This window comes from Dryobates pubescens, chromosome 30, assembly GCF_014839835.1.
Source record: "Dryobates pubescens isolate bDryPub1 chromosome 30, bDryPub1.pri, whole genome shotgun sequence".
NCBI classification, from domain to species: domain Eukaryota; kingdom Metazoa; phylum Chordata; class Aves; order Piciformes; family Picidae; genus Dryobates; species Dryobates pubescens.
In genome coordinates, this window is record NC_071641.1 from 12,676,405 (window position 1) to 12,700,734 (window position 24,330).

At 58.8% G+C, this 24,330-nt stretch overlaps 1 protein-coding gene across 1 annotated transcript; it reads right to left on the reverse strand.

Annotated features, from left to right (window-relative positions):
• Window positions 1–277: 277 nt before the first annotated feature.
• Window positions 278–23,769, reverse strand: ADAMTS14 (ADAM metallopeptidase with thrombospondin type 1 motif 14). The gene is made up of 19 exons (XM_054174630.1): window positions 23,669–23,769; window positions 23,333–23,471; window positions 22,014–22,161; window positions 19,916–20,021; window positions 17,526–17,669; window positions 14,375–14,507; window positions 14,142–14,255; window positions 12,560–12,708; window positions 11,657–11,832; window positions 9,335–9,468; window positions 8,682–8,805; window positions 8,040–8,123; window positions 7,728–7,891; window positions 7,071–7,236; window positions 5,279–5,411; window positions 4,954–5,161; window positions 3,829–3,955; window positions 2,420–2,530; window positions 278–603 (listed from the first exon to the last, which is right to left on the reverse strand). The coding sequence occupies exons 1-19, from the start codon at window positions 23,767–23,769 to the stop codon at window positions 278–280; spliced, it is 2,787 nt and encodes a 928-aa protein (XP_054030605.1).
• Window positions 23,770–24,330: the final 561 nt, after the last annotated feature.

The following is a 24,330-nucleotide window of genomic DNA, read 5'->3' on the forward strand; positions in this document are numbered from 1 at the left end:
GCCTGGGGGGTTTGCTGCTTTCCACCTTTTCTTTCCTCCTGTGATGCTGTCAGAAAAACCCCACCAAGAATCCAACCATCCCACAGCTGGGAGGGCAGGGGGCAAGGTGAGCAAAGATAGCTCAGGGTCCGGAGGAGCCAGACCTGGCAGTGCCACCTGTGAGAAACACCACTGGAGGTGGGGAGGAGAGGGAAGAGCAAGGGAGAAGGAGGAGAAGGAGGAGAGGGAAGGAGGTGAAAGGCTTCCCCTGCCCCCTGGTGAGGTGGTCCCCAGCAGGTTACCTGGAGGCTTGGCCCCTGGCCGGCTCGCTGGGGGCCGGCAGCCCCCTGGAGCCAGGAACCCCTCCGGCCCCGGGCAGTGGGGTGGGGTCCCCGGGGGGTCCCCGGGCAGGGACGGTGGGGCCAGGGGAGAGAGGCAGGGAGGGGCTGGGCCCGTGGGTGGCCGGGGCAGCGCTGGGGCCCGCGGTGGGGGGCGAGCCGGAGGCGGAGGAGGCTTTCCTGCCGCAGGACTCGCAGCACAGCTTGTTGTAGCCAGGGATGGAGCAGTAGCGAGCCAGGACCTCCATCTGGCAGAAGATGGACTTGTCCCCCAGGCAAAGCTCCCCTGGAAGAAGGGCAGAGCAGCATCAGCAAGCGTGGGAGGCAAAGACCTTCCGAAGCAGGGAGGACAGCGAGGTGATGGAGCAGGTCCAGAGAAGAGCAAGGAGCTGGTGTGGAGAGCAGGGCTGGTGAGGAGGGGCTGAAGGACAGGGAGTTGCTTAGTCTGAAGGAAAGAAGGCTGAGGGGAGACCTTCTGGCTCTCTACAACTCCCTGAAAGGAGGCTGGAGTCAGGTAGGGGTTGGCCTCTTCTCCAACATAACAAGTGATAGAAGGAGAGGAAATGGCCTCAGGCTGCAGCAGAGGAGGCTGAGGTTGGACATTAGGCAAAAAAGGCTTCACTGAAAGGGTTGTCAAGCCCAGGAAGGTGGTGGAGTCACCATCCCTGAAGGTGTTTAAAAGCCATTGAGATGTGGTACCTGGGGACCATGGCTTATTGGTGGACTTAGCAGAGTAGGGTATTTGGTTGGACTCAACGATCTTGAAGGTCTTTTCCAGCCTAAATGATTCTAAGCATTAGGCTCCCAGCCTTGCACCTTCCTGATGGTCCCAAAGACAACCTTCCCTTACTGCCCTCCAGTAATTAAAGGGGTCCTCTGAGAAAACTGGGGTCAGACTTCTGAGCAGGGCCTGTTGTGACAGGATAAGGGGTGATGGTTTGAACTTAAGGAGGGTAGACTTAGACTAGAGAGAAGGAAGACATTTTTGACACTGAGGGTGGTGAGAGCCTGGCCCAGGTTGCCCAGAGAGGTGGTGGATGCCTCATCCTTGGAACCATTCCAGGTCAGGTTGTCTGGGGCTGTGAGCAACCTGCTCTAGTTGCAGATGAATGGAATGGAATGGAATGGAATGGAATGGAATGGAATGGAATGGAATGGAATGGAATGGAATGGAATGGAATGGAATGGAATGAACCAGTTTGGAAGAGCCCTTGGAGATCACTGAGTCCAACCTATCACCCAGCACCATCTAATCAACTAAACCATGGCACCAAGCACCCCATCCAGGCTCTTCCTAAACACCTCTAGGGACTCCACCACCTCCCTGGGCAGCACATCCCAATGGCCAATCTCTCTCTGTGTAGAACTTCTTCCTAACATCCAGCCTAAACCTCCCCTGGCACAGCTTGAGGCTGTGTCCTCTTGTTCTGGTGCTGGCTGCCTGGGAGAAGAGACCAACCCTCACCTGGCTACAGCCTCCCTTCAGGGAGTTGGAGAGAGCAAGAAGGTCTCCCCTGCTGACTGCAGGGGGGTTGGACTGGATGCCCTTTAGAGGTCCCTTCTAATCCAAACTGTTCTGTGATCCATTCCAGTGCTCTGTGCCCCGTTTGGCAATGCCTGTGCAGGAAGAGGTGAGCTGAAAAATGAAGCCAAAGAGCTCCAGGTTTCTGTGCATGGGACTGAAAAAAAAAACACCCCAGCAAGATGCTCCAAACCAGCATCTTAAATCCAGCCATGGTGCACCTGGCCCCGGTGCTTTATGCCAGGAGCAAAAGCCAGAAGCCATCTCCCCGGCTTGGGTAAACAGGGGAGGCTGAGGGAAGTTCCAGACAAAAGGGAGAAGGGCATAAAATGTGAGAGGCAAAGGGAGTGCAAGACAGCGCCCAGCCCACGGCAGGGGGAACTGCAGGACCCCAGGCTCCAGGAGATGGCAGCCGAGAGGCAGAGCTTAGAGACAGAGCTTGCAGCAGAGCTTGCAGCAGAGCTTGCAGCAGAGCCATCCAGCACGCAGCAGCGGAGGGTCGAGCCCCGCAGAGCCGCTGCTGGATGGTGTCCTTCTTCCCACCCCGGCAGCAGCTCCTCACCCGAGCAGGGACACTTACTGGAGGAGACCTTGCTGACAGGGTTTGGGGCTCCCTCCTGGGGCACCTGCTGCCCTTTGGATGTGCTGTGGTCATCGGAATCGGCGCCGGTGGTGATGCCAGAGAGCTTCCCTGTGGAGAGAACGCCAGGATGCCCAGCTGCCAGGGGAAGTGGGGGGCACAGCAAATCCCACAGGAGGGGCTTTTGGGGGGGCTGTTTTTTGGTTTTAAGGGATCTTCTGAAAAACAAAATCCCAGGGAGAGCACCCAGGTGACCCAGCACTTAAGCCACCCAAGCTGAAGTCCAGGGTGGCCCCTCAGCAATTTGCATCCTCAGACTCCCAGAACACAGCAGGGCCAAGAAGGGGAAGGTGACAACTTTGGGCTGCTTAACCCTTTCTCTGCCAGCAGCAGGGACGTTCACCCCAACCTTCTTTGCTAGCACCCCCCTGAAGCAGAGAAGGGCTGGAGGAATAAATCTTATGAGGAATGACTGAGGGAGCTGGGGAGGGAGTGTTGCTCTGCACCAGGGTAGGGAGGCTCTGCAGAGGGGCTTGGATGGATCGGATCCATGGCCAGTGTTAATGGTCTGAGCTTCCACAAGGTCAAGTGAGGTCCTGCACTTGGGTCACAGCAACCCCAAGCAACGCTGCAGGCTTGGGGCAGTGTGGCTGGAAAGCTGCTGGCAGAAAGGGACCTGGGGGTTCTAATGGACAGGCAACTGAATAGGAGCCAGCAGTGTGCCCAAGAAAGCCAAAGGCATCCTGGCTGGGATCAGAAATGCTGTGTCCAGCAGGAGCAGGGAGGGGATTGTCCCCTGGTGCTCAGCTCTGGGGAGGCCACACCTTGAGTGCTGTGTCCAGTTTGGGGCACCTCAATACAGGAGAGATGTGGAGGTGCTGGAGCCAGGGCAGAGGAGGGCAGGGAAGCTGGGAAGGGCCTGGAGAATAAATCTGATGAGGAGCAACTGCAGGAGCTGAGGATGGTTAGTGTGAAAGAGAGGAGGCTGAGGGGAGACCTCCTGGCTCTCTACAGCTACCTGAAAGGAGGCTGTGGAGAGGCTGCTGCTGGTCTCTTCTCACAGGTGATTAGTGATAGAACAAGAGGGAGCAGCCTCAAGCTGTGACTGGGTAGGTTCAGACTGGATACCAGGAAGAATTTTTCCCAGCAAGAGTGGTCAGGCATTGGAATGTGCTGCCCAGGGGGTGGTGGAGTGACCAACCCTGGAGGTGTGTCAAGGTGGTTTGGATGTGGTGCTTGGGGATATGGTTTAGGGGTGACCCTTGCAGAGCAGGGTTTTGGGCTGGGCTTGGTGATCCCCAGGCTCTGCTCCAACCTGAATGCTTCTGTGATTCTGTGAATGTATGAAGGTCAGTCCCCCGCTGGCATGTGCCTCCCACCCCCCCAGTGTCCCCTCCTCATCCTCTCACCGGGACACAGGGCCAGGCGGCAGCCCTGGACGGCCTCCGGCTTGTCGCCCTCGCAGCGCCCGCCGCTCTCGCTGCCCTTGCACACAACCTGCCGCTGCTGGACGCCCTCCCCGCAGCTGGCCGAGCACTGCAGACAGACAGGCAGGCAGGCAAGCAGACAGACAGACACTTAGGGGTGCGGTGGGGGCAGCTGGCACCTCCCAACAGCCACCCCCAAACGGGGAGCTGCAGGTGACGACTCCTCGGGTGGATATTGGTTCTAGTAAAGGCTTTCGCTCCCCAGCAAACCCATCCTGCTCTTCACCGGGGTGCAGCTTGAGGACTGGGGTCAGCTCTGGGCCCCCCACTACAGGAGCAACAACGAGGTGCTGGAGAAGGCCCAGAGAAGGGCAACAAAGCTGGAGAAGGGCCTGGAGAAGGGGGCTGCTGAGGAGCAGATGTGGGAACTGAGGTTGTTTAATCTGGTGTAGAGGAGGCCGAGGGGAGACCTCATTGTTCTCAAAGGAGCTCCCTCAAAGGAGGTTGGAGTGAGCTAGGGGTTGGGCTCTTCTCCCAGGTAACAGAGAGGGAACCAGAGGAAATGGCCTCAAGTCCCACCAGGGAAGTTTAAGTTGGACATTAGGAACAACAACTTCTCTAAAGGGTTGTCAAATGCTGAACCAGGCTGCCCAGGGTGGTGGTGCAGTCCTCATCCCTGCAGGGATTTAGGAGCAGGGTAGATGCAGTGCTGAGGGCCATGGTCCAGTGGTGACCTGGCAGTGCTGAGTTAATCTCCAGACCTGATGACCTCAGAGGTCTTCTCAAACCCAACCAATCCTTTTCAGTGCCTGGTTGGGGCTGTCCCTGCTGACTATGGAGGGGTCGGGCTGGATGACCTCTGGAGCTCTGGCTGGGGCTGTCCCTGCTGACTGGGGGGGGTCAGGCTGGATGAGCTTTGGAGGCCCCGTCCTGCCTGGACCATTCTATCACTCTACCCCTGGCTAATTTTGACTTCCCCCACAACCCTGAGGGAAGACAGCAGCAGCTCTCACACCCGTGTCTCCAGGAGAGCTCCTGGCCCTCGCGCCCCTCTTTCACAGCCCCCTAGCACGCAGCCAGGCGGATCCCTCCCCGCCGCCAGCTCACCTCCGACCAGGCGCCGGTCCTCCACTGTGCGGGGCAGGGGGCGCGGGCGCAGGGCCGCCGGGCCTCGGGGCGCTGCCCGGGGCAGTTGCGGGTGTGCAGGGTGCGGTTGGTGCCGTCCCGCAGGCGCTGCACGCACTGCACCGCCCGCGCCTGCACCCCCAGCTTGCCGCAGGACCTGCTGCAGGAGCCCCACTCCTCTGCCACCCACCTGCCGGAGGCGGGGAAGGGAGCGTAAGGCGGGGACGCGGTTATGGCGCCCCCCGGGCTGGGAAGCAGCCCCAGGGGAAGGGCGAGGAGGGGACGGAGCCGGCCGAGGCGGACTCACATGGGCTGGGAGCACTCCTGGGGGTTGCAGCGGCGCCGGATGGGCTTCGGCTTCTTGCTGTGGTCGCAGAAGTTCCTGTGCACCATGCGGCTGTCGCTCCTCCGCCGGCAGCCGTACTTGGTGTACTGGATGCCTGGGGAGGGGGCAGGCAATGGCTGCACAGATCCCACCAGCTGCCTTCTCCCTGTCCCCCTTCCCCCACCTACTCCCAGTCTGCTCCCTCCTCTGCAGCCCTGAAGAAAAGGCCTTGGGGGTGCTGGTGCATGAGAAGCTCAACAGGAGCCAGCAGTCAGCACTTGCAGCCCAGAGAGCCAAGCAGCAGCAAAAGAACTGTGGCCAGAAGGTCGAGGGAAGTGATTCTCCCCCTCTACTCCACTCTGATCAATCCCCACCTGGAGCACTGTGTCCAGCTCTGGAGCACCTAGTACAAGAAGGATCTGGAAGTATTAGAACATGCCCAGAGCAGGGCCATGAGGAGGAGCAGAGGGCTGGAGCTGCTCTGCTGTGGAGACAGCCTGAGGGAGTTGGGGCTGTTCAGTCTGGAGAGGAGAAGGCTCTGAGAGGATTTATTGTGTCCTTCCAGTATCTGCAGGGGACTACAGGAAATCTGGGGAGGGACTTTTGAGGGTGTCAGGGAGTGATAGGACTGGGGGGGATGGAGCAAAACTAGAAGTGGGGAGATTGAGATTGGCTGTGAGGAAGAAGTTGTTCCCCATGAGGGTGGTGAGAGCCTGGCACAGGCTGCCCAGGGAGGTGGTGGCAGCCTCCTGCCTGGAGGTGTTTGCAGCCAGGCTGGAGGTGGCTGTGAGCAACCTGCTGTGGTGTGAGGTGTCCCTGGCCATGGCAGGGGGTTGGAACTGGCTGATCCTTGAGGTCCCTTCCAACCCTGACAATTCTATGATCCCTGCTGGGATGTGTCCTCTGGGATGTCACCACACAGAGGGACCAAGCAGTGCTTCAGCCAGGCTTGAAGAGGCCAATTGTATGAGATCACTGAATCACAGAATGTTAGGGGCTGGAAGAGACCTCAAAAGCTCATCCAGTCCAACCCCCCTGCCAGAGCAGGATCACCTAGAGCAGGTCACACAGGAATGCATCCTGGTGGGTTTTGAATACCTCCAGAGAGGAAGACTCCACATCCCCCCTGGGAAGCCTGCTCCTATGTTCTGTCATGCTAGCCAAGTGCTGAGTCCTGCACTTGGATCACAACAACCCCATGAGCACTCCAAGGCTCAGGGCAGAGTGGGTGGAAACTGTCCAGTGGAAAAGGACCTCTGCTATGAGGACAGGCTGAGGGAGCTGGGGTTGTGCAGCCTGAAGAAGAGAAGACTCCAGAGGGACCTCAGAGCTGCCTTCCAATACCTGAAGGGAGCCTACAGGAAGGCTGGAGAGGGACTTTTCATGAGGGTGTCTAGAGACAGGACAAGGCAGAATGGTTTGAAGCTGAGGGAGAGTGGGGTCAGGCTGGATCTTAGCAAGATGGAACAAGTTGTCCAGGGAGGTTGTGGATGCCTCCTCCCTGGGGGGTGTTCAAGGCCAGGTTGGATGAGGGCTTGAACAGCTGAGTCTAGCTGAGAGGGATCCCTGCCCGTGGTGGGGAGGTTGGAGTAGATGATCTCGGAGGTCCTTTCCAACCTAGGCCATTCTGTGATTCTCTGGCCTGGGGGTGCTGGACAACAGCAGGCTGAAGGTGGTCTCTTCCAACCAAAACAACTGCTAATATGCCAACAACTCTAATATGCCCAAGCACAGCCTCAAACACATACTGCAGGCTTTAAAAAGGGGCAGCTACCTCCTCCACAGGCCTTGGAGCACTGAGACCAGCTCTTGAGGGCCCACTCATAAGAATCCATCTCCTCAAGCAGGATGTTGTTGTTCCCAATCATGGGCAGCAGGTCTTCATGGATGATGTACTTGTACATCAGGCTGCTCCTCACCTCCTCCTCCTGAGGGATGACCTGCAGGGTCAAAAAAGAGAGAACAGTTGGAGGCAGGGAAGGAGAAAAAGGAGTGATGCCGTGGGAAAGGGAAGGGGAGGCCATCAAAGCAAAATGAAGAAAACAATGACCACATGGTAAGGTACAGAGGAGAGTAGGAGACACCAACCCTATTGCTACCTCCAACATGATCAGGTGGGCTCTGAACACAGAGTCTACCCTTTGGGAACATACCTCTGCAGCTGTAGAGAAGACTGCTGCCCAAACATCCCAACCCCAGCCTTTGGACAATCCTGCAGGACCACACTCTACAGCCAAAGCCAGCACCAGCCATGGGGATGGACAGGAGCACTGACCTTCCCTGGGAACCTAGGCCCTAACTCCCCTACATCCTTTCTCTACCAAAGTCCTTCCATCACCTTCTCCATGCTGTCTCAGACCACCTTCCCTCCCTGTACCACTAGGTAATGGTTGTCCCCAAGGTGCCCAGAGGACAAGTCAGCCAGGCTTACCAAAACACTGATGGCCTCATGCAGAGGACCACTGGTTTTCAGGCTCTCCTTGCCATGTTCAACTGTGTATTCCCACTCCAAGCCCATCTCAATGAACACTTGGCTTTTGGCTTCTCTGCCCTTGCCATTAAGGATGAAGTTACCTGTGGCTTGATTCTTCACAGCTGGAGGAGAAAGGAGGTATTTCAATGTCACTTCTCTTTGGAGGACTGGGATGACCCAAGTAAGAAGACCCTTGGGGCAGGGATTTTTCAGGACAGGGCTGAGACAGAGGCAGCAGGTGAAGGGAGAGGTGAACTATGGTGTACACACCAATGCTGTGGGATGCTGGCTCTATTTCTTCTATCTGAAGGTGCCTTGCCCCAGCTGGAATCTCAAACATCTTCAAAACACCTGCTGAAAGGGAAGAAGAAAGCGTGGAGGGAAGAGAAAGAGTTGGTTTGCTCCACCTGGACATGTACATAAATCATAGACTCACAGACTGGTTTGGGTTGGAAAGGACTTTTAAAGGTCATCTAGTCCAACCCCCCTGCAACCAGCAGGGACATCTGCAACTGGAGCAGGCAGAGTCCCAAACTACCTGACCTGGAATGGTTCCAGGGATGGGGCTTCTACCACCTCTCTGGGCAACCTGGGCCAGTGTTTCACCACCTTGAGTGTCAAACATTTCTTCCTTCTCTCCAGTCTCCCTCTTTTAGGTTCAAACCATCAGCCCTTTTCCTGTCACAACAGGCCCCACTCCAAAGTCTGTCCCCAGCTTTCTGATCAGCTCTTTTAAGTCCTGAAAGGCCACCGGAAGGTCTCCCCAGAGCCTTCTGTTCTGCATAAGGAACAACCCCAACTCTCTCAGCCTGGCCTCACAGCAGAGGTGCTCCAGCCCTCTTAGCATTTTTGTGGCCCTCCTCCAGATGACCCTGACCAAAGTCACCCCCAAAGCCACCCAAGCTCACTCACCTGGCTGCTTGGGGGTCTTGGCCAGCGTGCCCTTCACCGTCCGGCAGTGGGAGTTGTCCCCCCCGCAGACCCCACATTTGTCATCCTGCTTCAGGGAGCCAACCTCCTTGTCACAGCCAACATGCTGTCACCCATGGGAAGAAAGGACAAGCAGGGGGTTACAGCCCTGCAGCCCCAGCCCATCAGCCCACCATCCCCCAGGACCCCCTGCTACACCCAGGCTGTAACAAGCATCCCCAAGGGGCAGTGGGTCGAGAGCATCACAGACTGGTTTGGGTTGGAAGGGACCTTTAAAGGTCATCAAGCCCACCCCACCTGCAGTCAGCAGGGACAGCAGCAACTGGAGCAGCTTGCTCAAAGGCCCATACAACCTGACCTGGAATGGTCCCATGGATGGGGCATCTACCACCTCTCTGAGCAACCTGGGCCAGGGTCTCATCACCTTCAGTGTCAAACATTTCATCCTTCTCTCCAGTCTGAATCTCCCTCTTTTAACTCAAACTATCATCCCTTGTCCCGCTCAGAAGATTGCCCCAGTCTTTCTTCTAGGACCCTCTAAGTTCTGAAAGGCCCGCAGAGTGCTGCAGCAGCTCTCTTCTCTTCTGGACAGGCATGGGACAGGGAGGGCTGAGCAGCAGCCATCAGCTCCTCACCACACACTCTCCCCGCACGCAGACGCTGTAGGGGTCTCGGTAGCTGCAGCGAGTACCGTCGTGCACAACCTGATTCATGAAGACCACGGCCCCTGTCCCCTCAGACTGGCAGATCAGCTCACACTTCTGAGCATCTGCAGCAGAACAAAACAAACAAACAAGAGTTATGGGAGTGCACTGAGGTGACTGAGGACAGACACTCATCTCAGCTTGCAACCAGGTTTCCCAGGGCCAGGCTACTGCCTCGCTCTGCCACATCCTTTCTGCTGCCCAGGAATCATAGAATCCATAAGGTTGGAAAAGACCTCAGAGAACATCAAGTCCAACCTGTCACCCAACAGCTCAGGACTAATTAAACCATGGCACCAAGTGCCACATCCAGTCCCCTCTGGAACACCTCCAGGGATGAGGACTCCACCACCTCCCTGGGCAGCACATCCCAAGGGCCAATCTCTCTTGCTGGGAAGAACTTTCTCCTCACCTCCAGCCTGAACCTCCCCTGGCACAGCTTGAGACTGTGTCCTCTTGTTCTGGTGCTGGCTGCCTGGGAGAAGAGACCAACCCCCACCTGGCTACAGCCTCCCTTCAGGGAGTTGCAGAGAGCAAGAAGGTCTCCCCTGAGCCTCCTCTTCTCCAGGCTAAGCAACCCCAGCTCCCTCAGCCTCTCCTCACAGGGCTGTGCTCCAGACCCCTCCCCAGCTTTGTTGCCCTTCTCTGGACACCTTCCAGCAGCTCAACCTCTTTCCTAACCTGAGGGGCCCAGAACTGGACACAGGACTCAAGGTGTGGCCTAAGCAGTGCTGAGTCCAGGGGCACAATGACCTCCCTGCTCCTGCTGGCCACACTGTTCCTGATGCAGGCCAGGATGCCATTGGCCCTCTTGGCCACCTGGGCACACTGCAGGCTCATGTTCAGCCTACCATCAACCTGTACCCCCAGGTCCCTCTCTGCCTGGCTGCTCTCAGTCACTCTGACCCCAGCCTGTAGCTCTGCCTGGGGTTGCTGTGGCCAAAGTGCAGCCCCTGGCACTTGGACTTGCTGAATGCCATCCTATTGGCCTCTGCCCATCTGCCCAGTCGGTCGAGGTCCCTCTGCAGAGCCCTTCTGCAGATCAACTCCTGCCCCCAGCTTGGTGTCATCTGCAAATTTGCTCATGACTGACTCAATCCTCTCATCCAGATCATCAATACAGACATTGAACAGGACAGGACCCAGAACTGATCCCTAGGGGACACCACTAGTGAGTGGAAATTAGCAGAAGGCAACTCCAGGGACACACAGCATGACCCTGCACTGCCAGACACTTGGCTTTGGGCATGAGGAACACCTAAGCCAGGAGCTGGCTCCCAGCCCAGCCCGGCCTGGCAGGCTGCCGCTGTGGCTCCGGGAGCGAGTAGCCAGCGCCGTCTCCCCACCACCCCAAGGGCAAACAAGGCCTCTTGCATGCCAAAGCACACAGAGAGTGGAAACCAAGCTTCTGAAGAACTGGAAATGGATTTATCTCTGGTTGCCATTATTGGAATTACAACATCATTTTGCTTGGAAAAGTCCTTTCAAATCATCAAGTCCAGCTGCTAACCCAGCAGGGAGAGGTCACCGCTGAACCTTGTCCTCAGCACCACATCCACACAGCTCTGAAATCCCTGCAGGGAGGGGGACTCCACCACCTCCCTGGGCAGCACATCCCAATGGCCAATCTCTCTTGATGGGAAGAACTTCTTCCTAACAACCAGCCTAAACCTCCCCTGGCACAGCTTGAGACTGTGTCCTCTTGTTCTGGTGCTGGCTGCTTGGGAGAAGAGACCAACCCCCACCTGGCTACAACCTCCTTGCAGGGAGTTGCAGAGAGCAAGAAGGTCTCCCCTGAGCCTCCTCTTCTGCAGGCTAAGCAACCCCAGCTCCCTCAGCCTCTCCTCACAGGGCTGTGCTCCAGACCCCTCCCCAGCTTTGTTGCCCTTCTCTGGACACCTTCCAGCAGCTCAACCTCTTTCCTAACCTGAGGGGCCCAGAACTGGACACAGGACTCAAGGTGTGGCCTAACCAGTGCTGAGCACAGGGCAGAATGACCTCCCTGCTCCTGCTGGCCACACTGTTCCTGATGCAGGCCAGGATGCCCTTGGCCTTCTTGGCCCCCTGGGCACACTGCTGCTGCTAGCATCTGGCTACCTGGTGCCAGCCTATTGCACTGCAGTTTCCAGCACTGAAGCTGTGCACAATCCAACACCCACGCCGCTGGCACAGCCTCCACCAGCCCACGGCGACAGCCTCCAGCAGGGCCTCCTGTGAGGGCAGGTCATTTGGCTTCTGCCAGGAGCTGCTCACCATCATGATGCTCATAGGGCAGCCAGGAGTGCTTGCTGCTCTGGTGGGTGTAGTAGGAGTTGCGCTTGGAGCACTGCTGGGCACGGAAGTCCTGGAAGGGCCCTGGGCACTCCTCGGTGCTGCACACTTGGTACTCGTAGGTGGCTCCCGGGCAGGGGCGGCCGCCATACGCCGGGCTGGGAAGCACAGAGGGAGAGGCAAAAAGAGCATCAAGAGTGGGGGCAGGTTTTTAGGCTGGGCCTAGACATTTTTTCCCACAGGTCTTGGAGCAGAAAGTGGCAGGAGGTAAATAAATTACCATTGGAGGTAAAAAAGAGAAATAATGATAAGGTCTAAATAATGCCAGTGGGCAGAGAACAAACAGCAAAGTCAGAGCTGCAAACTAACCTCTCTTTTGGGCTTCCCCTCTCTAGCAGATACCAAGTTGTGGCTTCTGCTGGTTTTGCTGGCCTCGAATGTGCTCTTGGTGTGCTTAAGTAACTAACAGCAACTCTCTGCTCTCTCTTGTCCCCTGTGTGCAGTGGGGAGGGAAGGGAGCAGGGAGAGGGGGAAGCTATTCTTGTGCTGTTTATAAACTGCAGATATAAGCCAATGGTGTGTATTTCATACATATGCATTGCATCCCATCATTTAGACAGTACTTGTGCTTATAAACACAGCTCCATTTGCTTTCCAGCTGAACTGCTCTGGCAATTATGTGCTGGGGGCAACTTTTCAACCCACCACAAGGAGCTGGGGGCGGGATGGGAAGGCAAGGAGGCACTGTTCAAAAGTGACCAAACACACAGCACAGCTCATCCAGGAGCAGGTGTCTCCATTCCCACCAACCAAGCAAGCCCCCAAGGGGAAGGAAGCTACTCCAGCTCTCCCAGGTGGAGGGAGGGGGACAGAGGCCAAACCTACGGTGGGTGGTCGCAGCTCCGGCTGCGCGAGCGCACGCCGCCCCCACAGGTCCTGGAGCACGAGCCAAACTTGGACCAGGAGCTCCAGCTGCCATCCTGGCTGTAAGGCTGCTCTGAGGTCTTCCAGATGCAGTGACCCTTGAAGCACCACTGGAAGGGAGGAGAAAGAGGAGGAGCTCCACACCTGCCCCTTCTGAAGCAAAGAGAAGCCCTCCTGCACCCACGGCGCTGCAGAATGGCTCAGGGTGTGCAAAGCACAGGAGGAAGAGGCTCTTCAGCATGCCCTGGAGGAAGAGCAGAGGGCTGGAGCTCCTCTGCTATGGAGACAGACTGACAGAGTTGGGCTGCTCAATCTGGAGAAGAGAAGAGTCTGAGGAGACCTAATTGTGGCCTTCCAGTATCTGAAGGGGGCTACAAGACAGTTGGGGAGGGACTTCTGAGGGTGTCAGGGAGTGAAAGGCCTGGGGGGGATGGAGCAAAACTAGAAGTGGGGAGCTTGAGATTGGCTGTGAGGAAGAAGTTGTTCCCCAGGAGGGTGGTGAGAGCCTGGCACAGGCTGCCCAGGGAGGTGGTGGCAGCCTCCTGCCTGGAGGTGTTTGCAGCCAGGCTGGAGGTGGCTGTGAGCAACCTGCTGTGGTGTGAGGTGTCCCTGCCCATGGCAGGGGGTTGGAGCTGGCTGAGACTTGAGGTCCCTTCCAGCCCTGACAGTTCTGTGACTCTATGGCCCTCAGTGGGCAGCCGGACCAGGAACAGTCCCTGAGCATGTAACAGCAGGGCTGCACTCCAGGCTAGTTTGGGGATGAGCAAGCTGAATCATTTCCTAGAACCATGGAACGTTTTGGGCTGGGAGGAACTTTCAAAGGTCACCTAGTCCCACCTGCAGTCAGCAGGGACACCTGCAACTAGAGCAGGCTGCACAGAGCCCCAGACAACCTGACCTGGAATGCTGCCAGGGATGAGGATTCTACCACCTCCATGGGCAACCAAAATGATGGCACAATGCTGGCTCCTGGTGAACTTTTTGTCCACCTGGACTGCCAAGTCCTTCTCTGCAGAGCTGCTCTCCAGCAGGTCAGCCCCTAAGCTATACTAATGCAGGTAGTTCTTCCTCCCCAGGTGCAGAACCCTTCACTTGAGCTAGTTGAACTCCATGAGGTTACCTTGCACCCAACTCTCCAGCCTGTCCAGGTCTCCCTGGATGTCAGGTGAGTAGGTGTTGGATACTTCATGACCAGCCACCCTCCAGCAAAGGACCACTCAAAAATCTACCCTGGACAGCAGCTCCTCCAATACATTCACACTTTCATTCTGTGATAACAGACAGGCTAAGAGAGCCTGAGGTAAAGGCCTGATGACATCCTGAGGTTGGAGGGGCAATGATGTCATCATTCCCTTGCCAGGTGACCAAGCAAGTCCTGTTTCTCTGCAGCAGACCAGAAGATAAACCAAAGTCCTCCTCTGAGCCTAAACCGGGGAAAATAAGGAGTAACACAAGCTCAACAAACCCAGGCACCCACCACCCACTGCCCTCAAGGGTGTCCCTGTCCTGTCCCAGAGAGAGGGCAAGCAGGACCAGCCCCTACCTTGCCTGGAGAGCACTCGGTCCCATCCAGCGGGGGCCCCTTCTTGGTCTTGCAGAAGTAAGGGTTGTCTGGGTGGCTGCACCACAGCTGCTTGCAGGGGTCAAAGGTGCGGAACTGGGGAGGAGAGGGGAGCTGGGGTGGGACAGGGAGCTCCAGGACCCCTCCTTGCCCCTACAGCAGGTGGCTGAGGGTGGCAGGGTGGGACACAGCTCAGCCATGCACCCCACACTCACTGCTGTGCACGTTTTGTAGCCCACGCCGAAGTCGAAGCGGCACTGCTCATCCATGGAGTAGTTGATGCCCGGCAGCTCTGGCAAGGTAGGCCACTGGTGCTCAAAAGGGTCATCCAAGAGGCAGTCGTAGGAGCTGCACAGATGCAGGGCAGAAGCAAAGCAGAGTCACACACAGAGGACTTCTTCTCACCTTCAACCCTTCCCTCACCTCCAGCCTTCTCCCTAAGACCAGCTGTGGAGAAACTGAAATGACCTTGGCACTGATGCCAACTGCCCACCACTGCAAAACAGGATTCCAGCAAGGACCAACTGCTCAGAGTCCTCCAAAGAGCCCCTTGGTGCACCACCACCACCTGTGCTTCCTGCTGCTCTTCTTGGCCCTGATGTGCAGAAAGCTCCACCTTGTGATGGAGCTCAAAATACTTCATGGCCTAAAGGGGATCCCACAGAGGAGCAAAGCAAAAGCATCTGAGATCTGGATCTGGGCTCCAGCAGCAGAGAGCATCTGCAAACTGTTGCTCTCCTGACACCTCCAGCTTTTATCAGGCTCCTCTTTGCCTCCAGTCTCCACAGCTCAAAACCAAGTGAGACTCATGGAAGGAACCAAGTTGTCAGCAGAAGCAAAAGGGCAAAATAACCTCCTGTGGAACTACCTTTGCCGCTCTGGCCAAAACAAGGCCTCCCAGCCACAGAATCACAGAAACATTCAGGTTGGAAAGGGCCTCAGGATCACCCAGTCCAACCCAGAAGCCTGCTCTGCAAGGGTCACCCCTAAACCATATCCCCAAGCACCACATCTGACTTCCAGGGTTGGTGACTCCACCACCCCCCTGGGCAGCACATTCCAATGCCTGACCACTCCTGCTGTGGAAAAAGTCTTCCTAATGTCCAGTCAGAACCTACCCAGGCATAGGCTGAGGCCGTTCCTTCTTGTTCTATCACTGTGAGAAGAGACCAGCACCAACCTCTCCACAGCCTCCTTTCAGGTAGCTGTAGAGAGCCTCCTCTTCTCCAAGCTGAACAGGGACCTGGGCACTGGTTTCTTTTGTGGCAGAAAGGGACCTGGGGGTTCTAATGGACAGGCAACTGAATAGGAGGCAGCAGTGTGCCCAGGTGCCCAAGAAAGCCAAAGGCATCCTGGCTGGGATCAGAAATGCTGTGTCCAGCAGGAGCAGGGAGGGGATTGTCCCCTGGTGCTCAGCTCTGGGGAGGCCACACCTTGAGTGCTGTGTCCAGTTTGGGGCACCTCAATACAGGAGAGATGTGGAGGTGCTGGAGCCAGGGCAGAGGAGGGCAGGGAAGCTGGGAAGGGCCTGGAGAATAAGTCTGATGAGGAGCAACTGCAGGAGCTGGGGATGGGTAGTGTGAAAGAGAGGAGGCTGAGGGGAGACCTCCTGGCTCTCTACAACTACCTGAAAGGACCTCATAGAGAGGTTGGTGCTGGTCTCTTTTCACAGGTGGATAGGATAGGATAGGACAGGACAGGATAGGACAGGACAGGACAGGACAGGACAGGATAGGATAGGATAGGATAGGATAGGACAGGATAGGACAGGACAGGACAGGATAGGACAGGACAGGACAGGACAGGACAGGATAGGATAGGATAGGACAGGACAGGATAGGACAGGACAGGATAGGATAGGACAGGATAGGACAGGACAGGACAGGATAGGATAGGACAGGACAGGACAGGATAGGATAGGACAGGACAGGATAGGACAGGACAGGACAGGATAGGACAGGATAGGATAGGACAGGACAGGACAGGACAGGACAGGATAGGATAGGATAGGATAGGATAGGACAGGATAGGATAGGACAGGACAGGACAGGATAGGACAGGACAGGACAGGACAGGATAGGATAGGACAGGACAGGACAGGACAGGACAGGATAGGACAGGACAGGACAGGATAGGACAGGACAGGACAGGACAGGACAGGACAGGACAGGATAGGACAGGACAGGACAGGATAGGACAGGACAGGACAGGACAGGACAGGATAGGATAGGACAGGATAGGACAGGACAGGATAGGACAGGACAGGACAGGACAGGACAGGACAGGACAGGATAGGACAGGACAGGACAGGACAGGATAGTACAGGACAGGACAGGACAGGACAGGACAGGACAGGACAGGACAGGATAGGACAGGACAGGACAGGACAGGACAGGATAGGACAGGACAGGACAGGACAGGATAGGATAGGACAGGATAGGACAGGACAGGACAGGACAGGACAGGATAGGATAGGACAGGATAGGACAGGACAGGACAGGACAGGATAGTACAGGACAGGACAGGACAGGACAGGATAGGATAGGACAGGATAGGATAGGACAGGATAGGACAGGACAGGACAGGACAGGACAGGATAGGATAGGACAGGATAGGACAGGACAGGACAGGACAGGATAGTACAGGACAGGATAGGATAGGATAGGATAGGACAGGACAGGACAGGACAGGACAGGATAGGATAGGATAGGACAGGACAGGACAGGACAGGACAGGACAGGACAGGACAGGACAGACCAGACCAGACCAGACCAGGTTGGAAGAGACCTTTGAGATCATTGAGTCCAACCTATTATCCAACACCATCTGATCAACTAACCCATGGCACCAAGCACCCCATCCAGTCTCTACCTGAACACCTCCAGGGATGGTGACTCCACCACCTCCCTGGGCAGCACATCCCAATGGCCAATCTCTCTTTCTATGAAGAACTTCTTCCTAACATCCAGCCTAAACCTCACCTGGCACAGCTTGAGACTGTGTCCTCTTGTTCTGGTGCTGATTAGTGATAGAACAAGAGGGAATGGTCTTAAGCTGCAACTAGGTAGGTTTAGACTGGACATTAGGAAGACTTTCCACAGCAGGAGTGGTCAGGCACTGGGATGTGCTGCCCAGGGGGGTGGTGGAGTCACCAACCCTGGAGGTGTTTGAAGGTGGTTTGGATGTGGTGCTTGGGGATATGGTTAGGGACGACCCTTGCAGAGCAGGGTTCTGGGCTGGGCTTGGTGATCCCCAGGCTCTGCTCCAGCCTGGGTGTTTCTGTGTGATGCTGTGACTCTCCCTGCAGGAGCAGCAGGCCTTGACCCCACCTGAGGAGGGCATCTCCTCTGGCTGCGGCTGACTCACTGGAGGTAGCGGCTGAGCTCCTGCTTGCTGCAGCGGGACCAGTGGTAGCGGTGGAAGGCAGCCTGCACCAGCGGCGCCATGATGCTCCCCATGCTGGTCTCGTCGGCGCAGCGGTTGCCCTGCCCGTCGTGCTCCATGCCTAGCCTGGGGGGGAGAAGCAGGAGGAAAGGCAGGTCCAAGGGTGTGACAGCAGCCACCTGAGGCAGGGAAGTCATTCTTCCATGATACTCAGCGCTGGTTAGGCCACACCTCAGTACTGTCTCCAGCTCTGGGCTCCTCAGCTGAAGCAGGACGTTGAGATGCTTAGAATCAGAGTCAGCCAGTTTGGAAAAGACCTCAGGGATCATCCAGTCCAACCTATGACCCAGCACCCAACACCTCCTGGCAACTAAACCATGGCTCCAAGTGCCACATCCAATCCTTATTGGAACACCTCCCTGGGCAGCACATCCCAATGGCCAAGAACTCTCTTTGGGAAGAACTTTCTCCTCACCTCCAGCCTAAACCTCCCCTGCCACAGCTTGAGACTGTGTCCTCTTGTTCTGGTGCTGGCTGCCTGGGAGAAGAGACCAACCCCCACCTGGCTACAGCCTCCCTGCAGGGAGTTGCAGAGAGCAAGAAGGTCTCCCCTGAGCCTCCTCTTCTCCAGGCTAAGAAACCCCAGCTCCCTCAGCCTCTCCTCACAGGGCTGTGCTCCAGACCCCTCCCCAGCTTTGCTGCCCTTCTCTGGACACCTTCCAGCAGCTCAACCTCTTTCCTAACCTGAGGGGCCCAGAACTGGACACAGGACTCAAGGTGTGGCCTGACCAGTGCTGAGTCCAGGGGCACAATGCCCTCCCTGCTCCTGCTGGCCACACTATTTCTTGAACATGTCCAGAGAAGGGCAGTGAGGCTGGTGAGAGGTCTCAAGCACAAGCCCTGTTGAGGAGGCTGAGGGGAGAGCTCACTGCTCTCTATAACTCCCTGACAGGAGGTCGGAATGAGGTGGGGATTGGTCTCTATTCCCAAGGAACAAGTGATAGGACAAGAGGAAATGGCCTCAAGTTGCAGCAGGGAAGGTTTAGCTTGGACATTAGGAACTTGTCTTCCCTGAAAGTGCTGTCAAGCCCTGGAGCAGGCTGCTCAGGGCAGTGGTTGGTTCCCCCTCCTCAGAGGGCTTTAAAAGCTGTGTAGACATGGCTGTGAGGGACATGGTTCAGTGGTGCCCTGGCAGAGCTGGACTTGATCTTAAAGGTCTGTTCCAACCTGATTTTGAATGGATCCAGGGATCTATCACCTCTCCAGCTAACCTGAGCCAGTATCTCACCCCCTCAGTGGAAAAAGATTCTTACTTCTGTCTGGACTGAATCTCCCTCTTTCACAGAATCACAGAATTATTGAGGCTGGAAAAGACCTCTGAGATCATCAAGCCCAGCCTAAGACCTAACACCATGACATCAGCTAAACCCTGCCACCAAGTGCCACATCCAATCTGTTCTGAAAGACCTCCAGTGATGGTGACTCCACCACCTCCCTGGGCAGTCCATCCCAGTGTCTGATCAGGCTTTCCATGAGGAAGTGCTTCCTAATATCCAACCTAAGCCTGCCCTGGTGCAGCTTCAGGCCATGCCCTCTTGTCCTGTCACAAGTTGCCTGGGAGAAGAGCCTGACCTACACCTGACTACAATTTCCTTTTAGGTAGCTGTAGAGAGCAGTAAGGTGCCCTCTAAGCCTCCTCCTCTCCAGGCTGAACACCCCCAGCTCCCTCAGCCTTTCCTCATCAGACTTTCCCTCCAGCCCCCACACCAGTCTGGTCACTCTGCTCTGCTCCAGCACCTCAACATCCTTCCTGAAGTGAGGAGCCCAGAGCTGCACACCGTGCTTGAGGTGAGGCCTCACCAGTGCCGAGTCCAGGGCACAATGACCTCCCTGCTCCTGCTGGCCACTGTTCCTGATGCAGGCCAGGATGCCACTGGCCGCCTGTGCCCCCTGAGCACACTGCTGGCTCATGTTCAGCAGCTGTCACCCAGCACTCCCAGGTCCCTCTCAGCCAGGCTGCACTCCAGCCACTCACCATGGTAGGGAGAAGTTCAGAGAGCCTGGCACAGGCTGCCCAGGGAGGTGGTAGCAGCCTCCTGCCTGGAGGTGTTTGCAGCCAGGCTGGATGTGGCTGTGAGCAACCTGCTGCAGTGTGAGGTGTCCCTGCCCATGGCAGGGGGTTGGAGCTGGCTGAGCCTTGAGGTCTCTTCCAGCCCTGACAGTTCCATGGTTCTATCCCCCAGCCTGTAGCGCTGCATGGGGTCTCAAACCATCAGCAGCCCTTATCCTGCCACAACAGGCCCTGTTCGGGTGTCTGTCCCCAGCTTTCTTACCAGCACTGAGAGGCCACCAGAAGCTCCCCCAGGACTTACACATGGCCAGTCTCATGGGCAACAACAAAGGCTGAGGAGAAGCCATCCTCGTGGTTGAGGGTGCAGCTGCGCAGCGGGTGGCACATCCCCGTCACCGGCGCATAGCCTGGGCAGGGGAGGAGGGGTGGGGAGAGGAGGGGAGAGAGAAAACCTTTGAGAGGAGCAAAAACGACAGACTGCAAACCCCCGAACAGCCCCCAGCCTGCCTTCAGTGCAGGAGGAGCAGAAAACAAAGAGGAAGGCCCTGAAGAAGAGGAGCTGCCCAGGTCACTGGGGTGGCAGCCCAAGGACTGGCTACCAGCAGCAGCAGCAGCCTGCCACCAGTGCCTAAAGCAGGGTCAGGTTGTGCTGAGAACCAACAGCAGCTCTCTGGCCTCATGCCAGCGTGAGGGCAGCAAAGGGACCCACGGATGCCTTTGGCCAGGCTTCTTTAGCACTGCTGGTGGGGACCCATGGGTGCCTCAGTGGTGTTGGGGGGGACCCATGGGTGCCTTATCTGTATTGGTGACCACCATCTGCCAGCCCAAACATAAAGAAGAAAGGAAGAGAGAGAGAAGACAGAAGGTGTCCTCCCCCCCCTCCAAAACCCCAGCCCTGCTCAGGGGGGCTTCAGGGCACCCCTGCCATGCAGCCACAGATGCCCCCAGGAGCAGCCCCAGGCAGAGGCAGTGCAGTGGGGCAGCTCTGGGCCAGGCCACCTTCTCCCAGCCAGACAGCAATCTGCCACCTCCACTCCTGGGGTGATTTCCCCTTTTCCGCCTCTCACAGGAGAGAAAAACTCAATCATTCAATAAATTCCTTGGCACTTGCTAAAAGCATTTCCCAATCCATGGGGTTTTGGGCTTTTTATAGCTATAACTTTTTGTAAAGACTTTTGGCAACAAAGGGAAGGAAGTGAAGGAAGGACTTGAGGACCCAACAGTCACCACTGCTATCCCCAGGGAGCAGTGCTGGGCCCCAGCCTCTTCAGTGTCTTCATTGATGATCTGGATGAGGGGGTTGAGTCCATCATCAGTAAATCTGCAGATGACACCGAGCTGGGGGCAGGAGTTGATCTGCTGGAGGGTAGAGAGGCTCTGCAGAGGGACCTGGACAGGCTGCACAGATAGGCAGAGGCCAAGGGCAGGAGATTGAACACATCCAAGTGCCAGGGGCTGCACATTGGCCACAGCAACCCCAGGCAGAGCTACAGGCCGGGGTCAGAGTGGCTGGAGAGCAGTCAGGCAGAGAGGGACCTGGGGGTGCTGGTTGACAGCAGCTGAACATGAGCCTGCAGTGTGCCCAGACAGCCAAGAAGGCCAATGGCATCCTGGCCTGCATCAGGAACAGTGTGGCCAGCAGGAGCAGGGAGGTCATTGTGCCCCTGGACTCAGCACTGCTGAGGCCACACCTTGAGTCCTGTGTCCAGTTCTGGGCCCCTCAGGTTAGGAAAGAGGTTGAGCTGCTGGAAGGTGTCCAGAGAAGGGCAACAAAGCTGGGGAGGGGTCTGGAGCACAGCCCTGTGAGGAGAGGCTGAGGGAGCTGGGGTTGCTTAGCCTGGAGGAGGCTCAGGGGAGACCTTCTTGCTCTCTGCAACTCCCTGCAGGGAGGTTGTAGCCAGGTGGGGGTTGGTCTCTTCTCCCAGGCACCCAGCACCAGAACAAGAGGACACAGTCTCAAGCTGTGCCAGGGGAGGTTCAGGCTGGAGGTGAGGAGAAAGTTCTTCAGAGAGAGCGGTTAGCCATTGGAATGTGCTGCCCAGGGAGGTGGTGGAGTCCCCATCCCTGGAGGTGTTCCAGAGGGGACTGGATGTGGCACTTGGTGCCATGGTTTAGCAGTCATGAGGTGTTGGGTGACAGGTTGGACTGGATGATCTTTGAGGTCTTTTCCAGCCTTGCTGACCCTATGAACAGAGATGATTTCCTTGTTTGTTTCTTTACCATTCAGGTTCCTGCTGGGGATGAATTCTCCTCCTCCTCCCTCACACACACACGGAGGGTCGGCAGCCTTTCTGCCCCGGGCCCCGCTGGCCGTGCTGGCAGGAACCGCTCCCCCTGGGCCGGCCGTCCCCCAGCAAGCCGCACGCAGCCGACGGCGATCAGTACAGTACCTTGCATACCTGCGGGCCCGAAGTCCTGCCTGGTGAGGAACACGGCGTGGTCGTGGTGCTCGGCGTGCGCGGGGTCGGAGCGCTGCTGCGCGTGCGCCCAGCGGCACACCTGCTCCAGGCTGCGCGAGGGGTTCCCACGCTCGATCAGGCTGACCGACTGCGGGGAGACACACACCGGTCACCCACGCAGCCGGGGCACCCGGGGCACCCACGCACCCGGGGCACCCACGCACCCGGGGCACCCACGCAGCCGGGGCACCCACGGCACCCACGCACCCGGGGCACCCACGCAGCCGGGGCACCCACGGCACCCACGCACCCGGGGCACCCACGCAGCCGGGGCACCCACGCACCCACGCACCCGGGGCACCCACGGCACCCACGCAGCCGGGGCACCCACGGCACCCACGCACCCGGGGCACCCACGCAGCCACGGCACCCGGGGCACCCACGGCACCCACGCAGCCGGGGCACCCACGCACCCGGGGCACCCACGGCACCCACGCAGCCGGGGCACCCACGGCACCCACGCACCCGGGGCACCCACGCAGCCACGGCACCCGGGGCACCCACGGCACCCACGCAGCCGGGGCACCCACGCACCCGGGGCACCCACGGCACCCACGCACCCGGGGCACCCACGCACCCGGGGCACCCACGCAGCCACGGCACCCGGGGCACCCACGGCACCCACGCACCCGGGGCACCCACGCACCCGGGGCACCCACGGCACCCACGCACCCGGGGCACCCACGCACCCGGGGCACCCACGCAGCCACGGCACCCGGGGCACCCACGGCACCCACGCAGCCAGGGGCACCCACGCACCCGGGGCAGCCACGCAGCCGGGGCAGCCACGCACCCGGGGCACCCACGCACCCGGGGCAGCCACGCACCCGGGGCACCCACGCACCCGGGGCACCCACGGCACCCGGGGCACCCACGCACCCAGGGCACCCACGCACCCAGGGCACCCACGCACCCACGGCACCCACGCACCCGGGGCACCCACGCAGCCGGGGGCACCCACGCACCCGGGGCACCCACGCACCCGGGGCACACACGCAGCCGGGGCACCCACGAACCCGGGGCACCCACGCAGCCGGAGCACCCATGCACCCGGGGCACCCACGCAGCCAGGGGCACCCATGCACCCGGGGCACCCACGCAGCCAGGGGCACCCACGCACCCGGAGCACCCACGCACCTGGGGCACCCACACAGCCAGGGGCACCCACGCACCCGGGGCACCCACGCACCCGGGGCACCCACACAGCCAGGGGCACCCACGCACCCGGGGCACCCACGCAGCCAGGGGCACCCACGCACCCGGGGGCACCCACGCACCCGGGGCACCCACGCAGCCGGGGCACCCACGCAGCCAGGGCACCCACGCACCCGGGGCACCCACGCAGCCAGGGGCACCCATGCACCCGGGGCACCCACGCAGCCAGGGGCACCCACGCACCTGGGGGCACCCACGCACCTGGGGGCACCCACGCACCTGGGGGCACCCACGCAGCCGGGGGCACCCACGCACCCGGGGGCACCCACGCAGCCAGGGGGCACCCACGCACCCGGGGCACACACGCAGCCGGGGCACCCACGCACCCGGGGGCACCCACGCACCCGGGGCACCCACGCAGCCAGGGGGCACCCACGCACCCGGGGCACACACGCACCCGGGGGCACCCACGCACCCGGGGCACCCACGCAGCCAGGGCCACCCATGCACCCGGGGCACCCACGGAGCCAGGGGCACCCATGCACCCGGGGCACCCACGCACCTGGGGGCACCCACGCAGCCAGGGGCACCCACGCACCCGGGGGCACCCACGCAGCCAGGGGCACCCACGCACCCGGGGCACCCACGCACCCGGGGCACCCACGCACCCGGGGCACCCACGCAGCCAGGGGCACCCACGCAGCCAGGGGGCACCCACGCACCCGGGGCACCCACGCACCCGGGGCACCCACGCACCCGGGGCACCCACACAGCCAGGGGCACCCACACAGCCAGGGGCACCCACGCACCCGGGGCACCCACACAGCCAGGGGCACCCACACAGCCAGGGGCACCCACGCACCTGGGGCACCAACGCACCTGGGGCACCCACGCACCCACAGGGTCACTCACACACACACACACAGGGTCACTCACACACACACACAGGGTCACACTCACACACACACACAGGGTCACACACACACACACACAGGGTCACACACACACACACACAGGGTCACACACACACACACACAGGGTCACACACACACACACACAGGGTCACTCACACACACACACAGGGTCACACACACACACACAC